This window comes from Dipodomys merriami, unplaced genomic scaffold (assembly GCF_024711535.1).
Source record: "Dipodomys merriami isolate MVZ:Mamm:240054 unplaced genomic scaffold, mDipMer1.0.p SCAF_133, whole genome shotgun sequence".
Lineage (NCBI taxonomy): Eukaryota > Metazoa > Chordata > Mammalia > Rodentia > Heteromyidae > Dipodomys > Dipodomys merriami.
Window position 1 is genome coordinate 3,253,361 of NW_027202638.1, and position 24,611 is coordinate 3,277,971.

Below are 24,611 nucleotides of genomic sequence, written 5' to 3' on the forward strand. Positions count from 1 at the left end.
AGACCAATATTTGCCTTCCTGATGCAGCGGGCATTTTCTAAATAATTCTCCAAGGGATATTAGAACAAAGTCTCCAAAACCAAAAGGAAAGGGAGAAAGGAAGAGGAAAACAAAATAAGAAAGAAAAGGAAAGTTGTCTTTTTTCCCAAGTCTCTCAAAGTGGGATTCATTGGACTAACCTAAAAGCTTTAAAACATGGTGTCTTAGCCCACACTCAGATTAACTAAATTTAGGCTCTCTGGAAGAGCTGCCTGGGAATATGCATTTTTTAATGTCTCTAAGTGATTCCCGGGATGCTATTTTGGCATAACCACTGCTCTAAAATAATCTGCTCTTTGGATTTCTAAAGAAGTTATTCCTTGTCTCTGTTCATGCCAGCAGAGCAGAGGCCAACTTTGCCTTAGACCCAGCCTATCCCAGAGTCTCTTTCTACTAAAGTCCTGCCAATAGCCAATAGCAGCCCTTCTTTCTTACTAGTTTTGCAGGGGGGCATGGAGTAGGGGAGCTGGGAGTGATGTGGTAATGGCCACTGTCAGAAGTCTGTCTGACACTTTCCTCCAAGTAGCCACCACCTCCCTATCTTGCATTCATTTACTCTTTGAATTAAATGGAGAAACCAAGGTATGCAAAAATAAAGAGGAAAAGAAAGACCTGATGTGTGACCCTGGGGAGTTTATGCTAAGAGAAGCAGAAGTCTCAGCAGATGCCCTGAGGCCATGAGAAAGGATACACTTCTCTCTGTGGGACAGAGCGGAGGAAACCAGCAGAAGGTGTGGGGAAGGGCTCGCATGAAAAGAGAACAGCAGTGTAAGTCCAGGAGAAGCTGAGAGGAAGCTATCAACTCAGCAGAAGGGAGCAAGACTGGGAAAAAAGCCCAGTGGGCAGCAAGGCTGTCCTGAGGGCTTGGGCTTTAATTGTAAACTAGTGAAAGGGGCTTGAAATCTGGGAGGGGCTCTGGGGATGGCCTCCAGACTATCAATCAGAGAACACCCCATGAGGACACTCTGTCCTTCCATCCATAGAGGAGGGCATCCAGTCCTTTCTGAGGTCCATCCCAGAGGCCTGACAGGAGAGAAGAGGAGATTGGAGAGCCCCTAAGAGCATGCAGTCGAGGACTTTTCCCTGGTGGTGACTACCCCTTTCCTGTCAAATACTCTTCCAGAAAACAATCGTTGTGCCTCTTGGTCTCTTGGATTGACCACATGTGGTTATATCACTAATTTTTGTCTTCAGAATACCCACAAGGAAGAGAAGTCACCCCTGAGGTCAGAGAAGCGAGCCTGGGTATAATATCCGTCCCCATCCACTAGCCACTCAGACTGCATAGCCTGGCCTCCCGCCAAGCATGGAGCAGCATCCTCCTGGTGCTGGAAGACCTGTCCTGCTGTCCTGCATCCACTGCACCCAACTCCCAGCACCCAGTCAGGCCGTGACCCCAGGCACTGTCCCCACCATTGGACTGTCTCTCCTGCTTCCGGATGGGCTGCCTCTGTAGACAGAGTTTGTGGTTCAAAGCTAAGAGGAAACATTAAGTATTTATACAGTTCTTCATTTAAAACAAAATAATTAAAACTAGGTGTCCGTGGCTCAGGCCTATAATCCTAGCTACTTAGGATTATAATCCTAGCTACTTAGTCAACAAGGCCTCTAATTATCCAGCAAAAAAAGTTCTGGAAGTGGAACTGTGGCTCAAGTAGTAGAATGCTAGCCTTAAGCAATAAAGCTAAGGGACAGTGCCCAGGTCCTAAGTTCAAGCCCCAGGACTGGCACACACACACACATACATGGTGGGGGAAGGGAGGGTTGAAAGACTCTGGCCACTGTCAGTAAGACAAAAAGCTCCAGGAAAGGACCTAACGCACCAGCCAATCACTGTGGAAGGACCTAACGCACCAGCCAATCACTGCGGAAGGAACAGTGATGCAGCTAAGCACATTCTCCTTCCCATAATCCTAGGTTAAGTTACCGATCAATCAATACATTGAAAAGAAAGGAACTAGTAGTTCCTTTCACCGAAGCACACCTTGCTCGGAATTGACTTATGAGTTTTGGGACTTTGAACAGATTCCATCACTGCTTTTTTTTTTTTTTATTGTAAAGGTACTATACAGAGGGTTACAGTTACATGAGTGAGGTAATGAGTACACTTTTTCTTGAACATTGTTACCCCCTCCATTGTTTTCCCCCTACCATCCCCTCCCTCCCTCCCTTCCCCGAGGTTCTTTTTTTTTTTTGATTGTGATTAAGTGATTACATAATTTCCGGAAATTCACAGTATTGTGGAATAATGATGCTCATTTAAAGTCACAAGTTCATTCTAACTTTCCTGGAGCAAATTGTCTATCACAGTCTGTAATATATAATGGTGCTCACATGTTATATACCATATATGTGATCAGCAGCATGGGGATATTTGGTAGTGGTTCAACCAGATGAGTGGGAGTTCTTTGTTTCTTAAGTCCTGTTAGTTTTGTCATATCACCTAACATTTTGGATTTAGCATCCACTTATCAGGGAGACCATGTACTGTTTGTCTCTTCGTTCTTGGCTTACCTCGCTCAACATGATTCCTTCTAGCTCCATCCATTTCCCTGCAAATGCCATTATTTTGTCATTTCTAATGGCTGCATAATATTCCATTGTGTATAGATACCACAATTTTTGGATCCATTCATCTGTGGTGGGGCATCTAGGTTGTTTCCATATCCTAGCTATTGCGAACAGTGCTGCAATAAACATGGAGGTGCACGTGTCCTTGTATATTGGTTCCTGTTGTTCAGGGTAGATGCCTAGAAGTGGTATGACTGGGTTGTAAGGGAGGTCAATCTTTAGCTTTCTAAGGACCCTCCAGACTGCTTTCCAAAGTGGTTGTATAAGTGTACATTCCCACCAGCAGTGTAATAGCGTTCCTCGTTCTCCACATCCCCTCCAGCATTTGTCGTTGGCTGATTTGTGGATGTGGGACATTCTGACTGGGGTAAGGTGGTATCTCAGGGTTGTCTTTATTTGCATTTCCTTCACCACCAGGGATGATGAACATTTCCTCATGTGTTTCTTTGCCATTTTTATTTCTTCATTTGAGAAGTCCCTCTTTAGTTCCCTTGCCCATTTAGTAATTGGTTTGTTAGGTTTGGGAGGGATTAGTTTCTTGAGTTCCCTGTATATACAGGATGTTAACCCCTTGTCTGATATATTGCTGGTAAATATTTTTTCCCAATTAGTTGGTTGTCTTTCTAGCTTGGTTGCGATAGCTTTATCTGTGCAGAAGCTTTTTATTTTAAGGTAGTCCCATTTGTCGAGTCTCTCTCCAACTTGTTGTGACCCTGGGACTCTGTTCAGGAAGTTCCTTCCTGTGCCTATTAGTTCAAGTGTCTCTCCTACTCTGTCCTGCAGTAGTTTCAGAGATTCAGGTTTAATGTTAAGGTCTTTAATCCATTTTGAGTTGATGTTGGTGCATGGTGATAGGCTGGGGTCCACTTTTAGTTTTCTGCATGTGGCTGCCCAGTTTTCCCAGCACCAGCGGTTGAAGAGGCTGTGTTTCTTCCATTGTATGTCTTTGGCTCCTTTGTCGAATATCAGCTGGCTGTAGGCCTGTGGATTTATTTCTGGATCTTCTATTCTGTTCCATTGGTCTTCGGGTCTCTTTTTGTGCCATTACCATGCTGTCTTTGTTATTATAGCTCTGTAGTAGAGTTTGAAGTTCGGCATGGATAACCCTCCCATATTGTCTTTATCCCCTAGAATTGTTTTGGCTATTCTAGGTCTTTTGTTGTTCCATATGAATTTTTGGACTGTTTTCTGTATTTCAGTGATGTACGTCATTGGGATTTTAATAGGAATTGCATTGAATTTGTATATTAGTTTTGGAAGTATTACCATCTTTACTATATTAAGTCGGCCTATCCAGGAGCATGGGAGGTCTTTCCATTTCCTAGTGTCTTCTGCAATTTCTTTCTTTAACTTTTTATAGTTCTCATTAAATAGTTCTTTTACATCTTTGGTTAGGTTAATTCCTAAATATTTTATTTTTTGGGAGGTTATTGTGAATGGGGTTGCTCCCTTTATTTCCCTCTCTTCCTGTACATTATCAGTGTATAGGAAGGCAACTAATTTTTGTGGGTTTATTTTGTATCCTGCTATTTTGCCGAAGTGATTTATGATTTCTAAGAGTTTGGGGATGGAGTTTTTGGGATCGTGGAGGTATAGTATCATGTCGTCTGCAAAAAGGGATAGTTTAACTTCTTCTTTCCCTATGCGGATCCCTTTAATGTCTTTTTCTTGCCTTATTGCCCTGGCTAAGGGTTCTAGGACTATATTGAAGAGGAGTGGAGACAGTGGGCATCCTTGCCTTGTTCCTGATTTTAGGAGAATTGGTTGTAGCTTTTCCCCATTAAGTATAATATTGGCTATTGGTCTGTCATAAATGGCTTTTATTGTTTTTAGAAATGTTCCTTCTATTCCTATTTTCTCCAGAGCTTTTAGCATGAATGAATGTTGAATTTTGTCAAAGGCCTTTTCTGCATCTGTGGCGATAATCGTGTGATTCTTGACCTTGGCTCTGTTGATATGTTGAATTACATTTATTGACTTACGTATGTTAAACCATCCCTGTGTCTCTGGGATGAAGCCTACCTGGCCATAGTGAATTATTTTTTTTATGTGTTTCTGGATTTTGTTAGCTAGAATCTTGTTAAGGATCTTTGCATCTGTGTTCATCAAGGAGATTGGCCTATAATTCTCCTTTTTGGTTGGGTCTTTGCCTGGTTTGGGGATGAGTGTGATATTGGCTTCGTAGAATGAGTTTGGGATAGCTCCCTCCTTCTCTATTTCTCTGAAGAGCTTGAGGAGTATGGGTATTAGTTCTTGTTTAAAGGTCTTATAGAATTCTGCTGTGAATCCATCTGGTCCTGGGCTTTTTTTTTGTTGGAAGACTTTTGATAGCTTCCTGTATCTCATTATAGGATATTGGCTTATTTAATTGGTTAACTTCTTCTTTGCTCAGTTTGGGCAACTTGTATTTCTCTAAAAATGCATCCATTTCTGCCCGATTTTCTTCCTTTAGAGAGTATAGCTTTTGAAAGTAGTCTGTTAGAATTGTTTGGATATCTTGGGTACCTGTTGTGATGTTTCCCGTGGCATCCCTAATCCTATTAATATGGGTTTCCTCTCTTCTTTTTTAATTAATCTAGCCAATGGGCCATCAATTTTGTTTATTTTTTCAAAGCCATCACTGCTTTTGTTCAACGATACAACAGGGCTAATAATCTATCATGTCAAGAAGACCATGGGAATGATATCACAGAATCTAGAAAGATTTGCTCTCAGCTCAGTCCCTGGATGGCTCTCTCTAATCATCAAGTGTCAGCTAAACGGTCACATCTGTAGAATATTTTTCCCTTACCACCTGACCCCCAGCATTTGCTCTCAGTTCACTATAGGCTTTGCACAGGTATCCTTCATCAGCAGAGAAAGTCCATGTCGACTTCCAGTTGGTTTTCTCATCTGCCCTGTCCATGTATGAATTATATTGATGGTTTTAAAAACATTAAACCAAACTAACTCTCCTAGAATAACTTTCACTTGGTCATAGTAGACTTTTTCTTTTTATACATTATGAAATTTGATTTGTAACATTAAGTATTTTTGTGTTTGTGTCCATGAGAAATATTGTCCTATGGTTTTTGTTTTCTCTTTTTATTTTCTTTTCCCCTTCCCTTCTCTCCCTTCCCTTCCCTTCCCTTTCCCTTTCTTTTTCCTTTCCCTTTTCCTTTTTCCTTTCCTTTCCTTTTCTCTCCTTTCTTCTCCTCTTTCCTTCCCTCTCTTTCCCACTCCTCCCTTTTCTCTCTCTCTCCATCTTCTTTTCTCTACTCCCCTCCTTTTTCTTTTTCTGTAATCACTTTGACTGGTTTTAATACTAGGGCAGTGCTGAGCTTCTAATATGAGCTGGCTCAATTTGATGTTACTAATTTTTGTAATTATTTGAGAGTCTGCCGATGATATCTCCAGACATGGAATTTCCTTTCTGGAAAGACTTTTAATCACAAAATTAACTCCCTTAAAAGATAAGAAAAACTATTCATATTTTCAACTGTTTTTCAGCCAGTTTGCTAATTTTATTTTTTTGAAAATTACCTTTTAGTCTTCAAAATGATTGACTGAAAGTTAGAGACTTTTCCTAATATTTATCTCCATTCCCCCTCCCCCCTCCATTCCCCCTCCCCCCCTTCCTGGTAATTTGTGGACCCTCTTCATTTCTTCTGCTCAGTCTCATTAGAAGTTTATCAATTTTATTGATCTTTTCAAGGAAGTAGCTTATGGTTTCTTTGATTTTTTTCCCTCTATTGCTTGTCTGTTTTCTATTCCATCGATTTCCACTTTCATCTTATTTCTTCCTGCTTACTTTGGGTTAAAAGAGATTTCCAAGCATCTGTAGGCTTTTCCAGCCTCCTAAGGTGGCAATTTGGTTTGTACCTGGTCATCTCTGCTCCTCTTACCACCAGTCTATATGGCCACTAAGTTCCTACATGCTGTCTTAAAACTAAGCCATCTTGTCACAAATACCACAGCCAATTGCAGAAGTCTACTGCACACAATACAGCCATAGACAGAGACGGCAGCGCATCAGAGTTAGAGAGCATAGGATTCAGCTGGAGGACAGATCAGACACAGCACAGATTTCTAAGCCCATCCTCAGAGACTCGAAGTCACACTCTTGCACTTGAATTTAAACAAGCTCCCAAATGCTCGTGCTGGCTTGAAGCCACATTTGGACCAGCACTGGCTTAGCCAGTCTCCACTAGTAAGTGGCGATGGAGAATCTGAACCCAGCACCAACTCTATCTGATTCTACCCAGTCCTATCAGATTCCAGGCTCACAACTTTCTCTATTCATTGACCTAAGCAGACTGGCGAGAAATAATTTTATTTAGCAGGAGGATAGTAAATGTATCTGTTTTTCCTATGACTGGAAAACTAGCATGGGGCATGGGGGGGGGGGTGGAGAAATCCATCAAATTTAAGTTGTTTAGAGAATAATGTGCCATAATTTTCGGCCACCTTTGCTTGATTATTCTCTGTTTAAAATGTCAGTCTTGGTCCCTCCTGGGCTATCTTTCACCTACAAAAGGCATCTGCCTCTGTACGTACAGTACTTCATTATGTGGGCTACTTTAATTACATGTGTAAAATGGAATGAAATTTCATATGTCCATATGGAGTTGTGCTAGGCAATATTTTTTTAATGTTACTTCCAGCCATCGTGTGAAAGTTATAGCGTCATTGCCACATTATTTCTTGGAAATTCCCACCTAATTTCTACACGGGTAATGCTAAAACCAAATAAACATTTTTTTCTATCCCTCCCCCTTCCCAGTTCTCCAAACAATCTAATCAACTGCTGCTGTAGTGAAGGTTAAACGTATGGAAAACTCTGGACGATTCAGACCATAAATTGAGCTGAGCCTCCAAGGACCCCCCAAGATGGTGGGGGATGGGAGAGTCCTGCCCTGGCTAAGGGGACAGGGGCTGTTGCTCTTCTCTTCCCACCCTCCTGGAATTTGGATGGAACACCAGGATTTACCAGAGGATGGAGAGTGGAGCAAAGGGAACCTTATTGAGGGCAAAGCCTGAGGATGCCTGGTAGTCACTGAGTGCCCCCACTGCATCTGCTGGAGGCCTGCCACCATCACATCCTGGTGGATTCGGATCATTGAAGCAGAGCAATGTGAGTTCCTGACATCTTGGACTAGGATGGAGCAGTTCAGCAATAAGGCTGGCCTCTATTAAGTACAGAGGACTTGGAGATGAACGTGGCTCTTCCCAGTGTGTACTTGAGAGATGTTCAGGTGGGCCACACACCTGTGTGCAGCATTAGCATCTTCTGCACACAGGAGGCTTTCAGAACAACAATGTCATGATCAGATAGGCAAGGGTTTTGTTTTTGTTGTTATTTGTTTTTCTTTTGGGTTAGTATTGAGGCTTGAACTCAGGGCCTGGGTGCCATCCCTTAGCTTTGTTGCTCAAAGCTAGCACCTTACCACTTGAGCCACACCCCTACTTCTGGACCTTTAGCTGTTTAATTGGAGATAAAGAGTCTCACGGAGGAGTTTCCTACCAGAGCTGGCTTAGATCCTTGATCCTCAGATCTCAGCCTCCTAAGTAGCTGGGATTACAGGCATGAGCCACCAGTGCCTGGCCTTGAGGATATCTCTTTAAAACACAGAGCAAAAATCTTTTTTAAAATGTAAAATTAGAATAAAAAATTAAAAACCAGACCGAGGAGGTTCAGTATATGAATATAATGAGCCCTTGAGAAAGATACAGAAAATCATGAGGAGAAAATCATCAAAGAAATAATTCAACAGAACTTTCCAGACCTGAAAGATATGAATTTCCAGTTTGCAAAAGACCACTGAGCATACTGAGCACAACATAATAGAAGTATACCTGTCCCAGGGTAATGATCACACAATCAGAATCCCGAGGACAAGAATTTTCAAGCCATGAGTGAAGCAGAGACAGAGAAACGTTGTAAACAAAACAAAACAAAACAAAAAACAATTTGAATGGTAGCAACAATAGCCATGATGGAAGAGAGAAGGTAACCTTGCAATAGCTATGCTAGAAAAAAGAGGATAATAAAATGATCCCTTCAGAACTCTAATGAGAAATCATTTCCAAGCTGGAATTATTTTCAGCTGAATTATTAAAAAACTAAGTTTCAAAAGAAGAAGAAAAAGAAGAAAGAAGAAGAAAAAGAAAAAGGAAGGAAGGAAGGAAGGAAAGAAGGAAGGAAGGAAGGAAGGAAGGAAGGAAGGAAGGAAGGAAGGAAGGAAGAAGGGAAGGAAGAAGGAAGGTACTATCTACACATTTTCTCAAGAAGTAGCTGGAGGATGTGTTCCAGTGAAACAAGAGATTAAATAATGAAAGAGGAATAAAAAAGAAACAAGTCACCTAACACCAGGGGAATATCTCTCTTTGTACGACCTATTATTGTAGTTGGGGTGCTGTGGTTGGGGCAGTGGATAGAGTTCCTTAGGAAGACCCACAAGAACTCTGAAAATTCTGGCTCACCCAGACTCTTCTAAATAAACGGACCCTTCTATCCTCTCCTTTCCTGTCTTGATGTCTTTAAGCCTGCGGCTGCCTCTTCCTGGAATTAGCTTCATATCGGCTGATGCTTCTCTTCACTCAGGCATTGTCCACATGCCACCTCTTCAGAGGTGACATCACCTCTCAAATGACATCACCTCATCACCCTTTCCAAACAGCCTTGTCCCACCATTCGGCTTTGCTTTTTAATGATCTTATTTATTCTCTGTAATTATGTTATGCATTTATTTAGTGTCTAGTTTTTCCAGTAAGGTGTCAGCTCCATGAGAATAGATACCTCAATCTGTGTGCTTCACAGATAAATTATCCCAGACTCTGAACAATGCCAGACCTATAGTTCTTGTCTAAAAAAAACCCAACCTTACACAACCCTTTTTTGTTTTTGTTGTTGGTCGTGGGACTTGAACTCTGAGCCTGAGCACTGTCCCTCAGCTCTTCAGCTCAAGGTGAGTGCTCTACTACTTGAGCCACAGTACCACTTTCAGTTTTCTGGTGGTAAATTGGAGCAAAGAGTCTCATGGACTTTCCTACCCAGGCTGCCTTTGAACTGCTGTCCTCCGATCTCAGTCTCCTGAGTAGCTAGGATAACAGGTGTGAGCCACCAGCTCCCAGCTTACACAATCCTTATAATAATAGTATGAGGTGAGTATTCTTCTTCCTATGTTACAGATAGAGGTACAGAGAAGTTAAATGCCTGGGAGACTAGCACACAGCAGCGTAGTTGTGGACAAAGAGTTCGTGGTTCGCTATGTTGATCCACCAGCACCATTTCCTTTCTCACATGCTTTCTCTAGATCAGCCACACTCTTCTCCCTCAAAGCTGTTCAGAGCAGACCCAATGCTTTCCAACGACTGACATCTAAATTGCTTGTGAAGTTGGAAGAGCTGTAAAATCCCCAAGCTCGGGTTGTATTCCAGACCAATTAAATCAGGACTTATGGAGACCTGAGACAGGAGACATTCTCTAGGATAGAAAGGACTTGACACATCCCCAGGATCCCACAGGCAGCCACAGCTGAGAACCACTGTGTTAACTCAAGGCTTCTCCATAGGTAGAGCTGGAATTAAATGAAGTGAGCTGCAAGACTCTTCTAAGGCTCCTTAGAATTACTTTTCCTCCCCTGAGGCATTTTGGAGTGCAGCCTGTTTCTTTCCAGACCTGGCCTGGCCCAAAGTCTCCCTCTCTCTCGGTCAGCCCAGGGTACATGAGGACCAGCAAGGCTCAGTGCATCCCCATGCACACACGAAGGAGAGCTGTGTGCTACCTGGCAGGTGTTACTAAATACTGTTCTGCAAAAGACCCTCTACTAAATGTCTTAGGCTCTGTGGATGTTTGTACAGCCTCTTTCCGGTGCCACGGGAGTACAAAAACAGCTGCAGACAATACATGGCAAAATGAGCCTAGCGGAGCTCTCATAAAGTCTTACTTAATAAAACTGATGTTGGGATAGACATGACTCGTGGCTAGTTTGGGAAACCTCTGCTGCAGACACTGTAGCTTTGGGGCTTTCCTCACATGGCACAAACAATATTCTTTGAAAAACTGTCAGGTAAGACAGAGGAATGAGCCTACCCTGGGACCCACAGCTGTGGAGACTGTAAGAAAGGAAAGTGGAAAAGGAGGAGGAAGGCCTAAGTTCCTGATGCTGCTAAAGCAGGCCCAGGAACTAGAAGGGCATCATCATCATCATCATCATCATCATCATCATCATCATCATCATCATCATTTTGACAGTACTGGGATTTGAACTCAGGGCCTCATACATGCTCTGCTGGCAAGCTGACACTTGGGCTACACCTGAAGCTTGACTTTTGCTAGTTTTTTGGGGAGATGGAGTCTCTAGGACTTGTGCCCAGAGTAGTTTCAACTCTTGATCCTCTAGATCTCAGCCTCTTGAGTAACTAGGGTTATAGGCTTAAGCCACTAGCTCCTAGAGAGGAAGTTGTTATTTTTAAATTATATTTTTATTGTATTTTTGGAAAACATTATATTTTATTGTCTTTAACAAATCAGTTTATAGATACAATGCTCCTTGATTGGTGTCACCCCTTTCCTCATTCTCCCCCATCGCTCCCAACCCCTCCCCTCAATTTTCTTAGTTTCATAAGCTAGGCATTACCGATTATGATTGCATTCTCTCCACCTTCCTTTCTACTCCCTCTTGTGGATCTCCTTGCCCGCTCCCCGCCTTAAATCTCCACCTTTCAAGTGCCAGTTTCCTGGTATTCACTTTGTTGGATGGTGAGTTCATTCTCCTAAGAAATTATACCATTTGAATTCTCCCCTGCAAATACCATACTTCAGTTAATATATTTGTGTGTACTTGCATGCAACCGCATATGTGCTAATTTGTACATTTTTAAATTCTATCCAAGAAATATCAAGGTCTGTTCTGTGAACTTCAGTCTCAGCCATTGCAGCAGAGGTTCTAGAACCATCCTTGCATTACACACAGATGCAGCATGTCTGCTCCATGCCTAGCCTCTGCTACTGCTCATGAACTGAGATGGACAAGACCTTTACCCATGGGCATGTCCCCTCTCTCAGGAGAAGAGAGACACATGAAAATGGCCATGGACCAGCAGTTGAAGATGAGCTCCAGTGCACTACATGGGCAGCTCTGGACTCTCAAATGAGAGTCTCTCCACTGCCCTGGAGCCAGTATCCCTTCCGTAAGAAGTCTGACTTTCCAACTGTTTCAAATATCTGTGCCAGACTTCAAAGACATACTGTCTAGCTCCTTCCTTGTGGGTAACTGGTTCTTTCTTTGGAGAACTGACTGTCATTTACTAAGGAATTGTGTTCTGGGGAGGAGGTTGATCATCAGCATTTCCTGGACATTAGTGATTAGCTTGACTATGTTCATGTGATCCAAGCCAGGCCTAGGAGAGACAATTCAGGTGTTTTTGTAGCACACTTCCCAGAGAGTGAAGCCTCTTTGCTGTTGAACTTCACTCTGAGACACCTGAGGTCTGAGGAACCAGAAGGAGATGGACATCTTAGGGAGCCAGAGCAGAGAGCTGAGAGAGACACTGAGCCTCCAGACTGCTGCTTACGCACCTGCGTTCAGCCAGCCCAGCCATGCTGTTCCTGTAATTTTTCAGCTATGTAAACCACCAAATCCCTTTCTTGCTGCATAAGCCATTTAAATTGACTTTCAGTCATTTATAACCAATAAAATCTAAATAATGCTGTACTTGACCTCACTGAAGCTTTGTAGAGTTTTGCTTTGTTTTCTTTCTGGGGTCACACATGTCTTCAACTTTCTGAACTACTTGCCTCTCAGGCAGCCAATCAAAAAACTGAGATAAAATTCACCTATTGGAATGGTCAGACCCCCATAGTACAAGCTGACCAATCAATACTCAACTTGTTTAGCAAGCCCAGTCTTTCTTTAGACCATCTTTATTGTGGACTTTGAAGGAGGCATAGGGTTAAATTTAATTTCCTCCTAACAGCTTATTAAAATTTAAGCAATGAATTTTGGTTCCAAGTTTTGATGAGACAGTTTAACTCTTCCTAGATTTTCTTGTTTAAATTAACTGGACTTTCGCCACTCCCCTCCGTAAAGTTGCAAAAATAGAGAACCCCAGATATCACACTCAGTTTGGCAGGCATTCGAGATTCAACAGCCTGAAAAACGATCTGGGCCTGTGTACTGTATTTATAGCTGCAGCATTCATCCTTTAGTGTGTCTTGTGTGACAGATAGTTGTCCAGGGCAGGTGTGCTTGGCTGACACACCCAACACACTGACTCCCTGCCTTCCTCGCCCCTATGTAGAGTTCCAGGTACCTCTGTAGCTGGAGCCACAAAAGCACCTGGGCCTATGGAAAGATGACTGCTCTAGAATTCACTTCTACCTTCTCCAGTGACTTACACCGAGACATTTAGCAGCTGTTATTTTCATATGCAAAGCAACATACCTTTTTCTAGGTGGGTTAATTTCTTTAAAAGGAAATGCAGTTAAGGGCCTTCATAAGGAATAGTTTTTATTCGTATTTTGACAGTCATATTCATTTTTGTAATGAAACATATTCTAACTCCAGTGAGAGCCAGTGGCTTCTCTGTGCATGATGATCTTCACTGCTCCGTGGTCATGATCCCTTCTGGTTTTGTGGCCTAAACTTTGTTACCTGCCTGTGTTGTTCCTTAGTGATGTCAGTGCTGCTTTCATTTCTCAGTGTGTATCGCAACTCTATAGCTGGAAAGAATCTCACCCTTTGCATGAAATAATTTAGAATGGAAATACCGTTTGCATTTAAATTGATATATCACTTTCAAATAGAAATAAAAATAAAATTCAACTAAAAGAATATACTCATTATTGCATTAGTTTCTTTTTCTTTTGTCAGCCATGGGGCTTGAACTCTGGGCCTGGGTGCTGTCCCTCAGCTCTTCAGGTCAAGGCAAGCGCTCTACCATTTTTGGTGGTTAATTGGAGATAAGGTTTCATGGAAGCCAGGCGTTGGTGGCTCATGCCTGTAATCCTAACTACTCAGGAGGCTGAGATCTGAGGATCATGGTTTAAAGCCAGCCCAAGCAGGAAAGTCCGTGAGACTCTTATAAACCACTAGAAAACCAGAAGTGGCACTGTGGCTCAAGTGGTAGAGAGCTTGCCTTGAGCTGTAGGACACAAGGTCAGCGTCTAAGCCCAGAGTTCAAGCCCCATGACTGACAAAAAAAAAAAAAAAGAGTCTAACAGACTCTCCTGCATGGGCTGGCTTTGAACCATGATCCTCAGATCTCAGCCTCCTGAGTAGCTAGGATTACAGGCATGAGCCACAGGTGTGAGCCAGTGGCACCTGGCATTGCTCTTGTTTCTGTAGACCTAGTATGGGCATGGAAATATTTATTAGCTGTTTGTGATTTAAAATCAGAAACTTGATACATCATATTAAGGATGACAATTGACACCATTTTCCTCAATGTAACTTTTCAGGTTTAGTTGATGATACAAGCCATCTTAGGGACTGTTAGAGAATGAAACTACTGTGTTCTGAGCCTTGAAATGCTAAATTACATTTATATGTTTTATGGCTCCTAGTTCTAATTATTACTATTTTTAAAACATCTTCTGCTGTATCGATGGCAGTAACGTTGACAGAAATATCAATACAGATAGTGTATTGAGGGTAGACTTTTTGTTGTTTTTTTGCTGATTAGTGCGGGTTTTTTTAGTCTTCTATAGAAGTAAATATTAGTCCAATTCGATCGCAAATTCCCTGGGTGACTCACTCTGTCTAGTGTCCAGTGTATGCATACTGGACTCGACTGGATTGAACACTTCTGAAAGTAATATCCATGCAGTCTTTTTTTTGGGGGGGGTCTCAGAGGAGGCTGGCCCTGCTGTCTTGTGAATCACATTTCGGCAAGCAAGGCTCAAGTAAAGGGTGTTGCCTAGACCACGTTTCTTTCACCAGGAAGGAAGGAAGACGATAATGAGTGAACAGCTGCTCCCAGGGCAGCCTGGTGGGATCCCCGTGCTTGCTCTCCCCACCGGCAGCTGTGTTCCTTACTTTTCCAGAGCAGAAACCTGTGGATGGGGCCTCCTAGGAGGAGTCCTCATCTCTGAGCAGAGCGGCGGGTGTCTAGAAAGGACTGAGCAAACTTCTACAAAGCTTCCTCATTTCAATCTGTCCTTCCCAAGCTCTGACCAGCATGCCTAGAGGAAGCTTGAGCAGCAGCACTGGATGGAGGGAGACCGGCAGCCCAGCGAGAGTCCTAAACGCTTAGATTGTTGCTGCCCTTGTCCCTGTTGCACTGACTTGGAATGGCTCTCCCAATATAGAAAAGTTTCAATGAAGAGTATTGTCCAGATTAGTATCTTCGAACTCTACAAAGGTAGGCATGCTCTACACCTGGCTCAGTCCATGACACCAACCAAGCTCCCTGCTGGCTCAGGGCAGTGGGCAGTGGAGGCGGCTGTATGTACATGCTCTACTTGTTACCCTGCTGCTGCTGCTGCTGCTGCAGGTCTGACTCAGGCCCTTCATCTCATTGCCCCCAGTATTCCCTGAGCAGTAGGGATTTCTAGCGCAGTTACTGTGAGAGGTCACAGGATGCCTGATATAAAAGGTCCACGTTTTCTCGGAGGCTTTTAAAATAGAACACACACGAAAGCAGCAGCCACTGAGGCTCTCCTTGCTATGGAGACCATTTCAGTCCACCCTGCTGGTGTGGGTTACTCACCCTGGGAATCCCAGTACTGGTACAGCTGGCTTGACAGGTCCATTTTAAAGGCCCTGCTCACTGGAACCCACTACCAACCTCTGTCAGACTCTCTATGCCACAGAAATCACTTTGCAAACACCTTTGGAGCGGATCTGATTGGGAGGCGGGGATGAAGCTCCTTCTCTTTGGTGTTCCTCCTTGCTGGAAGAGATGAGACCATCATAGGCCAGGCTGAGTGCTGAGCCTGCTGCTGCCAGCTGCCAGGCTAGGAGTGACAGGCTGGACCTGGAGCTCCTGTCGCGCCCAGCTCAGCGGGACATTCACACTCAGGGAGTCAGGCCAACAGGCAGGGACATCTCTCACGTGGTCTCTTGACAAAATTCCATCTCGGACCTAGTGGTCTTTTTCATCCCTCTAAACCCACAGGCAATTCCTGCTGCTGTCGTGCGTGGCCCCTCCAGGAAAAGGCAGCAAGTCTTCCTCAGGCTGAAGACTGCCCAGCCTTCCCGTCCGGGCCTGGCGAGGACAGCACTTTCTGAGGGCTCTGGTAGGCCGCAGCAGCCAGGGTTTGCCGAACTCCATGGGGTAACCATTTGTGTGAGGCACAGACCAGAATGAACACAGAGGTCATAAAACAAAATTTATCTTTAATTGGTAAGTGTCAACAGCAGTACAAAAGATGGAGTGATGACAACTAGATTAGGATAGAGGACAGTCTTGAGGTAAATGAGCATAAATAGGCAGTTCTTATAGACACTCCCCTGCGGGCCTGAGCCACAGCATGGCATATACATTATCACCCAAGGATGGCATGTCTAACATATCAGGAAAGCACCTTGTGCAAAAAAGGAAAAAAAAAGTAGCTAAGGTGCCAACATACACCAGGATAGATAAAGACAGTGTGTCTTTCAACGTTGTCTTTTCCCTTATTCATGAGGCAGAGGAGGGGAAGACTTGGAAAAGTACCACTGAAAGATTATTCAATGTTGAGTTTTATCTCACGTCAATACTGCACAACAAAATCCAAGAGGTTTGTGTATGCAACATAGCTAAGAGTAACGATCCATTCCTTTACACTTGAAGAACTTCTCCCCTCCCCTCCATTTCTTTAAATCCTTAGCAAACTTTTCTTTTTTTTTTTTTTTCTCATTATCAAGAGGAGAGTGTGAGAAAGATGTGATAGCAACCCTTAAGGTCATTTAAAAACTTTACACTGGACTGTACAAGATTTTTTTTGATAAACTATTTACATTTTCAGACTTTCAAACATATTCAAAGCAGCAATAGACACTAGGTTTTTTTTTTGTTTTTTTTTGTTTTTTTTTGTTTTTGCTTTTTTGTTTTCTAATTGCCCAAATAGTTACCAGCCATGGGCCAAGTAGGTACCTGCATGATACATAGAATTTCTACAAAGAAAATCTGCAGTTAAATTTTGCTCAAGGGTGTATTAAATGTCCCCAGAATCTCAAGGGTCACACCCACAGTGTTGCCATAGAAACCAGAGCACAGTACCTTGACAACAGCGTTGCGGTTGTCCCAACAGCCCTACACAAACTTTACACTTTGAAACAGCAGCCAGCATGTCAGTCCAGCATGTCAGTGAATTGTGCTGATTAAATTAACATAGAATACAATCTCACAATATACATTACAAACAATTACAATGTGGGGAAATAAAAGAGTTACAGTAAGATAAGTTATGTAGTAACAGCTTATAAGCTTGTCTAAGGTAATAAAAAATTTTACATGGCAAATACAATAATGAATGAACATAAATGCTAAGCATTCTAATTTGCAACAAGCTGGAGAAGGATACAATAAAGACTGCAGTTTCAAAAAAAAAAGCAAAAACACATATGACAAAGGAAGACAAACGGAGAATGCACATGAGCAGACTGCAATGTGCGGCACACTAGACAGTTAAATATTTGCACATTCCCCATACTCCAAGAGGACCAGCACTGAGGCCTCAATATCTGCTTGTGGTTCTTCAGGAATACGAAACTGTGAGCCAGAAATGTCACCAAATTGCTTTCAAGTGTTCCTGTTGCCACCCACATCCATTAGGCAAGCCCCCTGCAGAAGCCAGACCTTTAGCCCCTAGCTCACCCACCCCCTCACTCTGCCCTAAAGGTACTGGCTTTCCCAGTACTTGTTCATGAGCTTCTGCAAGGTAAACCATGGGCTGGGGGTGAGAGGGAAATGTGTTTGCATATCAATATTAGCACAGGGTAGTATATGGCATCAGAAACAGAACGTGATTGGCAGGAATAACAGAGCTGTTTATTAAGGGAGAAAACACGTCAGGGGACAGATGGCTTAAGGAAATGATGCAAGTGCTTTTGTAAAAGGACAAGTGAGGTCATATGATATTATTATACTTTGAGAAGTGAGCTCAAGTGCCAACTCAATCCTTGGACCAATGTGTACAACATTAGGCAAGGCCACAGCCACCATTTCTGTCACTTGCTCATTAAAAAAGGAAGACCCAGTCATTTAAATACATTCCTCTAGCTGCCTTTCTTTGCAATTGTTGGCACTTGGTACAGGACTTCTTGTAGGTTTGAAAACTATGAAGTGATTCTTTTTTCCCCCTTTCCCTAAGGAGTTGGTGGAAATCAACTCTTTGCAAAACGAATGAGTTGAGAGCAGCTGCCTCCGCTGTGGTGTTCAAGGGACCAGGCCACCTTGCCATTAAGGGGCCGGAGACAATCCAAGCTTTCAGCTAGTGCCTGAAACTCCTGGCTCAGGAGGGTGAAAACCAAAGGAACCACCTAGCTTCCTAAGGCAAAGAACTTAGCCTTTAATTTCAGCCTGAGAGTCATCACACCCTTTCAAACACTCCCGGCCCCTGTGGGGGTTCATGTCCAGGGGAGGCCAGAATTTTACAAGCTCAATAGCACAGTGAGTCCCACACCTGAATTTAGACATTGGCCTTGGAGTCCATGTTAGGACCCTGGCAAATCAAATCAGGCTTGAGGACAAGGCTAGAGGGTATCAAATACCAAATAGAGCAAAATGATGATGCGCTCCTGAAAGGTTGAGCCAGCTACTGGGAACAACAACAAAGCTTCTGTGAAGTAAAGAAATTGCTGACCTGGTTGCTCATGTCCGCAGATGAACCTTTCCTTTCCCTCCCTCCTTCCCTTCCTTCCTTCCTTCCTTCTTTCCTTTCCTTCCTTCTTTTTCCATATGGCCCATTTTTTCTAAGGAGAGGATTGTCTACCAGTGTCCTTATTCCCGATGACAAAGAAGACCCTAATGTGTAAGTTCTTGACCTTTGATTTGAAGATACTATGGAACAGGAAACACTGAATAAAGTTTCTTAACCTTCTTTGACTGGCTTGGCAGGGTTTTTGATCATAGCCAGTCAGAGACACAGATTTTTAGCTTTAAAATGGGTAACTCATGCTTCTTGCCATGAAATGATCACACAACACAGGTTTCTGTGGGTTCACCAAGCAAATCGACTCTCTCCTAGCCACACTGGAAATGGAGAACGTGCAATTCATCAATCTAAGAAAGCAAGGGAAGAGTCTGTGGACCTGGGTTTCCCAACTGCCAAAGAAGCCAAGGGAGGGGCTGTGCTACCTGGGCTGCAGGCTGCCCGCTACCTGCCCTCATGGGAGTTGAGTCCCTGCGCCTAGAAGGCACAGAAATACATCAGCCTTTAGCATAGTCCAACACATACGGACAGAGAACAAGAAAAAGGAAACATATAACTTATTTCTCACCAAGAATTCATGAACCAAAAATAAATTCTATTTCTATGTTATATTTACACAATTAGAAAAAAATCTAAAATGAGATGGTAAAGTCATAAGAACTTTGTTTAAGCCCCACTGAAATAAAATGAAGTAATCCCTATGATTGTCATTCTTCTTTCCCATGGATATTTAGAGCCAAACTTGGCTAATAAATAGAATAAGCTGTGTATGCACAAAATTTAGATTCAGATACAGCCTTACTGTCTGTCTGAGCCAATGAAAGGGGCGTTTACAATCAGATCAGTCCTGAATAGCTTTTCATTTTGAAGGACATAGCTAAAAGTTACTGAACCCCTGTACTGAGGCAGAGCTGGAGCTAAAACAAAGTGTTCATACACACATGTATTTTGCATAAATAAATGAAATAACAAGACATAAAAATGACTCAAATCCGGCAACTGTGAGGCAAGCCCACACGAGTCGAAACAGATGACTTTTGTTCGTGTAGTTTTCGTACAACAGTTTCACATTAGTCAGAAGTGATAAAAAATACCATTTATATCCAGTGCTTATAACACTTACGAAACAACATCTGTGAGTGTGTGTGTTTTTTGTTTTTTTTTTCTTCTTCTTACTACAAGCAAAATCAAGTTTCAGTCCTAAAGAACAGTCCTTTGTTCTCCACCAGCCCAGAATATTATTTTGGCATGGTCATAAAAACAAACAAAATTAACCTACTATGCTAAATGTTTGCCTTTGTGCAAAATTAATTATATACAATACAATGCTAGCCATACAGAGCTCTACTAATGCAACACGGTAAAAAAAAAATGGAGTGACAGCAAAAGCCAAAGAAACCGAAGAGAAAGAGAAAACAAAAACAAAAACATGAGAATGAACTAAGGAGGAGAGGTATATAATCAAAGAAATCAGTAAGACATAATAAATACTCATTTTTTAAAGAAAAATGGTCTCCTCCTCATTTGAAATAAATGTACAACAACAAAACTCCAATCCCCAAACAATATTAAGAACAAAACATTCCTATCAGTACCTTAACAGCTCATTGAGCGCACTCCCAGCTAATAACAGAGCCAGATCTTGGCTAGACCTATTTATTGCTATTAGGTATGGCCTGGAGCACTCTTTAAATAAATATGAAGGTATACAATTTTCTTCCAAGTGACAAAATGGCTCAAGAACTCTGATGGGGCTGTTCCTATGTCCTGGCGATGAGCTTCTGGGTTATCCTCTATTTGGCAAACTGTCCCCTTCACTGACACCCTCCCACGGACCCATTCTGCATGGTGAGGCTCTCCTACAGGCAATCAAGAAGGTTCAGGAAGGTCAGTGTGGCAGAGCTGAGCTCCCTGCATTTAGGACAAGAGGAGTGGACCCTTGCAGCCTCCCAGCCCAAGTCGCATGCTCCAGAGCATGCCTTGAATGACAAGTGCAGTTCATTTTGTTCACATGCGATCAGGTCCCCCATTCAGAAAAGGATCAGACAGAGGAACGTGTCTGCTGCCTCGCACACTGTCCATTCCCCAGAGTTAGCAGTAGGAACATACCATATAGGGAATGTATTTCCCCCTTCTCCTTCCTTATAGTTTTCTTTCATTCTCTGGTTCATGACTATCTGCCTCTTATCTTTGTTTTGAGGCTGTCATATGGCTTCTTACATCCTAGCAATTTTGCAAAGATCCACTCCAGATGTGCCAGCTTGGAAAAGCAACTGTGTAAAGGTGCCATCCCACGACAGCTCCTCTGTAGCCTGCCCACAGGGCCCAGGAGCGTTGGGCTTCAGGTGAGCTACAAGACTCTCCTACTTAGCAGGTACCACTATTGACCCTCTCTGCTGAGTGGAATTCAGGGGAAGTGCCACTGATGCACAACCCATCACTTTCTGCAAAGTGAACTGGGGGAGAACTCTGCTAATAGATTAGAGGTCATAGTGACCCTTGAGGGCATACATATTTAAGTGTGAGACTGTACCCCTTCACTCCAACACACAGCCTGAAACCAGATGTACTCTCATCATTCAAAGCAACAATGCAGGTATTTGATAGCATCTTGTTTTCGAAATGTTTCCAGATGTTCTGGGGACATTCACCTCTTGTATCTAGCAGGAGAGGGAGGTAAACAAAAAAAAAAAGGGCTGAAAGTTCTTCAGGGAAGGAGGGTTAAAAATTATTAAATTAATGCCACCAATAATTTTTAAATAAATAGTAAGTAGACCCATGACATTCTGGAATGAATAAATTATTTAAGAGAAAATGTGTCAAAGCTTGAATGTCAGGGTTAAAGGCAAAGGGGAAAATGGATGTAGTGAGAGGTGGCCTCGGGCCGAGAAGACCTCCATATTGGTGTCTGGTGTGTGTCATTCCACGCCCTGCACTGATGGCACAAAAGAGGCAAACACGATTGGATACGTGCACTGTGGCAACCTCATGCATTCTTTACATCTTGTCTCCAGATTCCTGAGTACTTTACCATTTTCTGGAAAAATAAAATAAAATAATAAAAAGAAGGTGTGGTTTGCTATTTTATTTTAAGATGCCAAAGATTGTCTAAGACTTTGCAGTGTCTCGTTTAAGACTTTTAAAATATTAAGATTCAAAAGTTATGAAAAGGTTTGGCACATTCAAGGTTTAACTCTACATGTGGAAAAAAAAATGGAATTCCGAGGCCTTTTGAATATGCTCTACATGCAGCTGCACGCGCTGTGGGCTTGTCCTGTTTCACAATACAAAATCTTGTTGTTTTCTAAAGTAATTCAGAATAAAAACACATTCACAACCTGTAGGCCGGCACAGCATACCTGAGTGAGAATGTTTAACCCCATCTAAAACAGTAACTTAAACCTTTATCAACATCCAAAAGGAAAAAAAAAATGTAAGACAAAAATATAAGACTTATAAGACAGCTATGGGTTGAGATAAGTTTTCAAGTCCTGGTGTCTCATATTTAATATGTCTTCACCTAAATTAAAAAACAACAACAACAACAATAACAATAACGACAAAAAACTCAAGTTCATGAAAAATCAGGGAAAACTTAATCTGTCTCACACTTTACGAAACAATTAAGACCATTCTGCTGATGTAATTGTGGAGCCACAAATGCATGCGGGCTCTTTAAGAACTTTTTTGTAAGGGGGAAGGGGGGGGTGAAATGTCAGAGTATTTTTTTTTAATTCAGCAAACAACAACTCCTCAGTTGGCACTGACAGCCTCCGGGGCTTCGTTTTCACTGCTATAGTCTGATTTGGGATCGTCTTCATAGTCATCATACATTTCCATCTCATCCTCTCCGTTCATCATTTCATTCCCAGCTAAGCTTCCTCCGTCTGTCTTCATAGCATACGCGCTCTGGATGACAGGGAGACTGGGCTCTGGGCTGGCCGAGGTGCTAGAGCAGTCAGATGTCATCTGAGGTGACGGTGTGGTCGTTGCCATAGTAATAGCACCAGGATACACAACACCTGTTCCTGTGGTGATTGGAATCTGAGGCTGTTGCCTGTGTAGATGAAAAAAAATTAACATAAAAAAAATAAAACAGAGGACAAACCTCTATATACATGAGCTTCTCTATGACTCTGGCCCTTGGTTCCCCAGAATTTCTAAGTAAATGACATTGGCATCCTAAGTAAATGACAAGAATATGACAAAAGCGTTCCCCTGAGGAGTCCTAGCACTGACTCTCCGTCCAATGCTGTGGACTATCAGCTAATGCTGTGGTTGGAGGTTAAATAATACAATGGAGTGATTTGCTGATGAATTTGCAACTACAAGCAGAGTTCTTTGTACTTGGCAAATATGGCAATGTTTGGCTAGCACTTGCCATTAAGAACCAATGTTATAGTTCACCAGAAGACATGAAAGATTGGTTTTAAAGAGCTCAAGAGTATTGTTTTAAATTGATTGGTGGCATGAGACATTGTAATGACACTGGTAAGCAGATGGGTGTTATCTTCACTGTAGTTTGAATACTGTACAGTTGAAAAAAAATCTTGTGTCATCTGACTGTATTACCCATGAATACCCTACTCCTTCCTTAAGGATGTTAGCACCGGACTCACTATTGCTCTCTCTGACATTGCCCACCATAATTCTTGACAGCTTCACCACCTGTGTCCTGATCATTCTGCCACCTCATCACTCCATTTCTTGACCTCCACGACGAGGTGATGATCTGGCCCTGTCCTTGTCTTGGGTGCTTACTCTCTTGTATGTAGCTGGTCTTGTCTGTCACTCACTGTTCATCTGGATCTTACACACTCTGCTGTCTGGCCACCACATGAGATCTTCCCAGTGTCCTCCCACCCCATGAAGATCTACAATTTCCTGATCCTCCAGCCTGTGTTCACTGCTCTCACTTGTACCCTCTGTGGTTGGCCCTCACTCACTTCTTTACCCAGTGGTAAGTTCTGTGGTTACTCTTTCCCTCACACTCTCAATTCTCTTACCTGATAAAAGACTCAAGTTAAATATAGCTCTCTGCCTACTCTGTTCAGGCACACAGATGAACTTGGCTGGAGAAAACACAACACCATGCTCACCATTCTCAGTTTACAAACATGAATTTTAAATTAGTTTCTGGTGCTGTCCAGCCATCATACTTTACATTCGCCTGGCCTGCTCTGCCTTCTTTTCTAGACAATGATTTCATGTTTGCTCAGTGCTCAAATATCCAACTTCGTCTCCCTTGTTACTTCAAGCCAATGACCTGGCTTTTCATTTCATGGAGGGACAGAAAGAAGCAAATCATAAGCTCCCACTTGTGCACTGACTTGCCTCTGTATCAGAGTCCCTGTCCCCCTAAGAATCAGTTCATACCCAATCAATATAAGGCGAATGCTTCTGCTGCTCCATTCAAACTATTTACTATTGCATACTACGGAGGCTCTCTAGCCATTGCCTCTTCCATTGTATCATTAAGTTTCCCTTTCCCTTGCGCCATTCCCACCACACCAGCTATTGTAGAGCCCCTTTCAAAAGAAAATAACCAAACTTTCTTGGCTCACATCCCCGCCAGCTATTGTTCGACTTTTCTGATTTCCTTCCTTTCAACTCTTCCTTAAATTCATTTCAACTACTCCTAACACTATGATGAAACAGCCTGGAATCAGACCACCAATCTCCACACCATCTCCAAGTGTCAGTTTTCAGTTCACATCTTACTTGACTTATACCGTGAGTATCATTTGATATAGCTGGTCACTTTTCTTTTAGCTGAGGCATCTAAGAACTGAAGCACCTTAGGACTTGGTCTCTGAGGTACAAGGGCCTAAATTTCCCAGGTGATTTTGCCCAGTTTTATGACATTAAACCTTATCTAGGATGCACTAAAATCATAGAAACTTAGGAGACCAAGATCCAGAAGATCAAAGCTAGTCTTGATAGACAAGTCTACAAGACTCCATCTAATAACCGGCTGGGCGCCAGACCCTGTAAATCTAGCTACTCAAGGCTGAGATCTGAGGATCATGGTTCAAAGTCAGCCCAGGCACCAAAGTCCATGAGACACTTATCTCCAATTAGCCACTAGAAAACTGGAAGTGGCACTGTGGCTCAAAGTGGTAGAGCACTCGCCTTGAGCTGAAGAACTCAAAGACATGCT

General features: G+C 42.7%; 1 protein-coding gene across 1 annotated transcript in view; it reads right to left on the minus strand.

Annotated features, from left to right (window-relative positions):
* Window positions 1–15,912: 15,912 nt before the first annotated feature.
* LOC138825062 (transcription factor SOX-6-like) overlaps window positions 15,913–24,611 on the minus strand; it is a 237,682-nt gene continuing 228,983 nt past the window's right edge. The window contains exon 14 of the mRNA XM_070019448.1: window positions 15,913–22,508. Coding sequence (XP_069875549.1) covers window positions 22,205–22,508 — 304 coding nt within the window. The 3' untranslated portion in view covers window positions 15,913–22,204. The remainder of the gene's footprint in view (window positions 22,509–24,611) is intronic.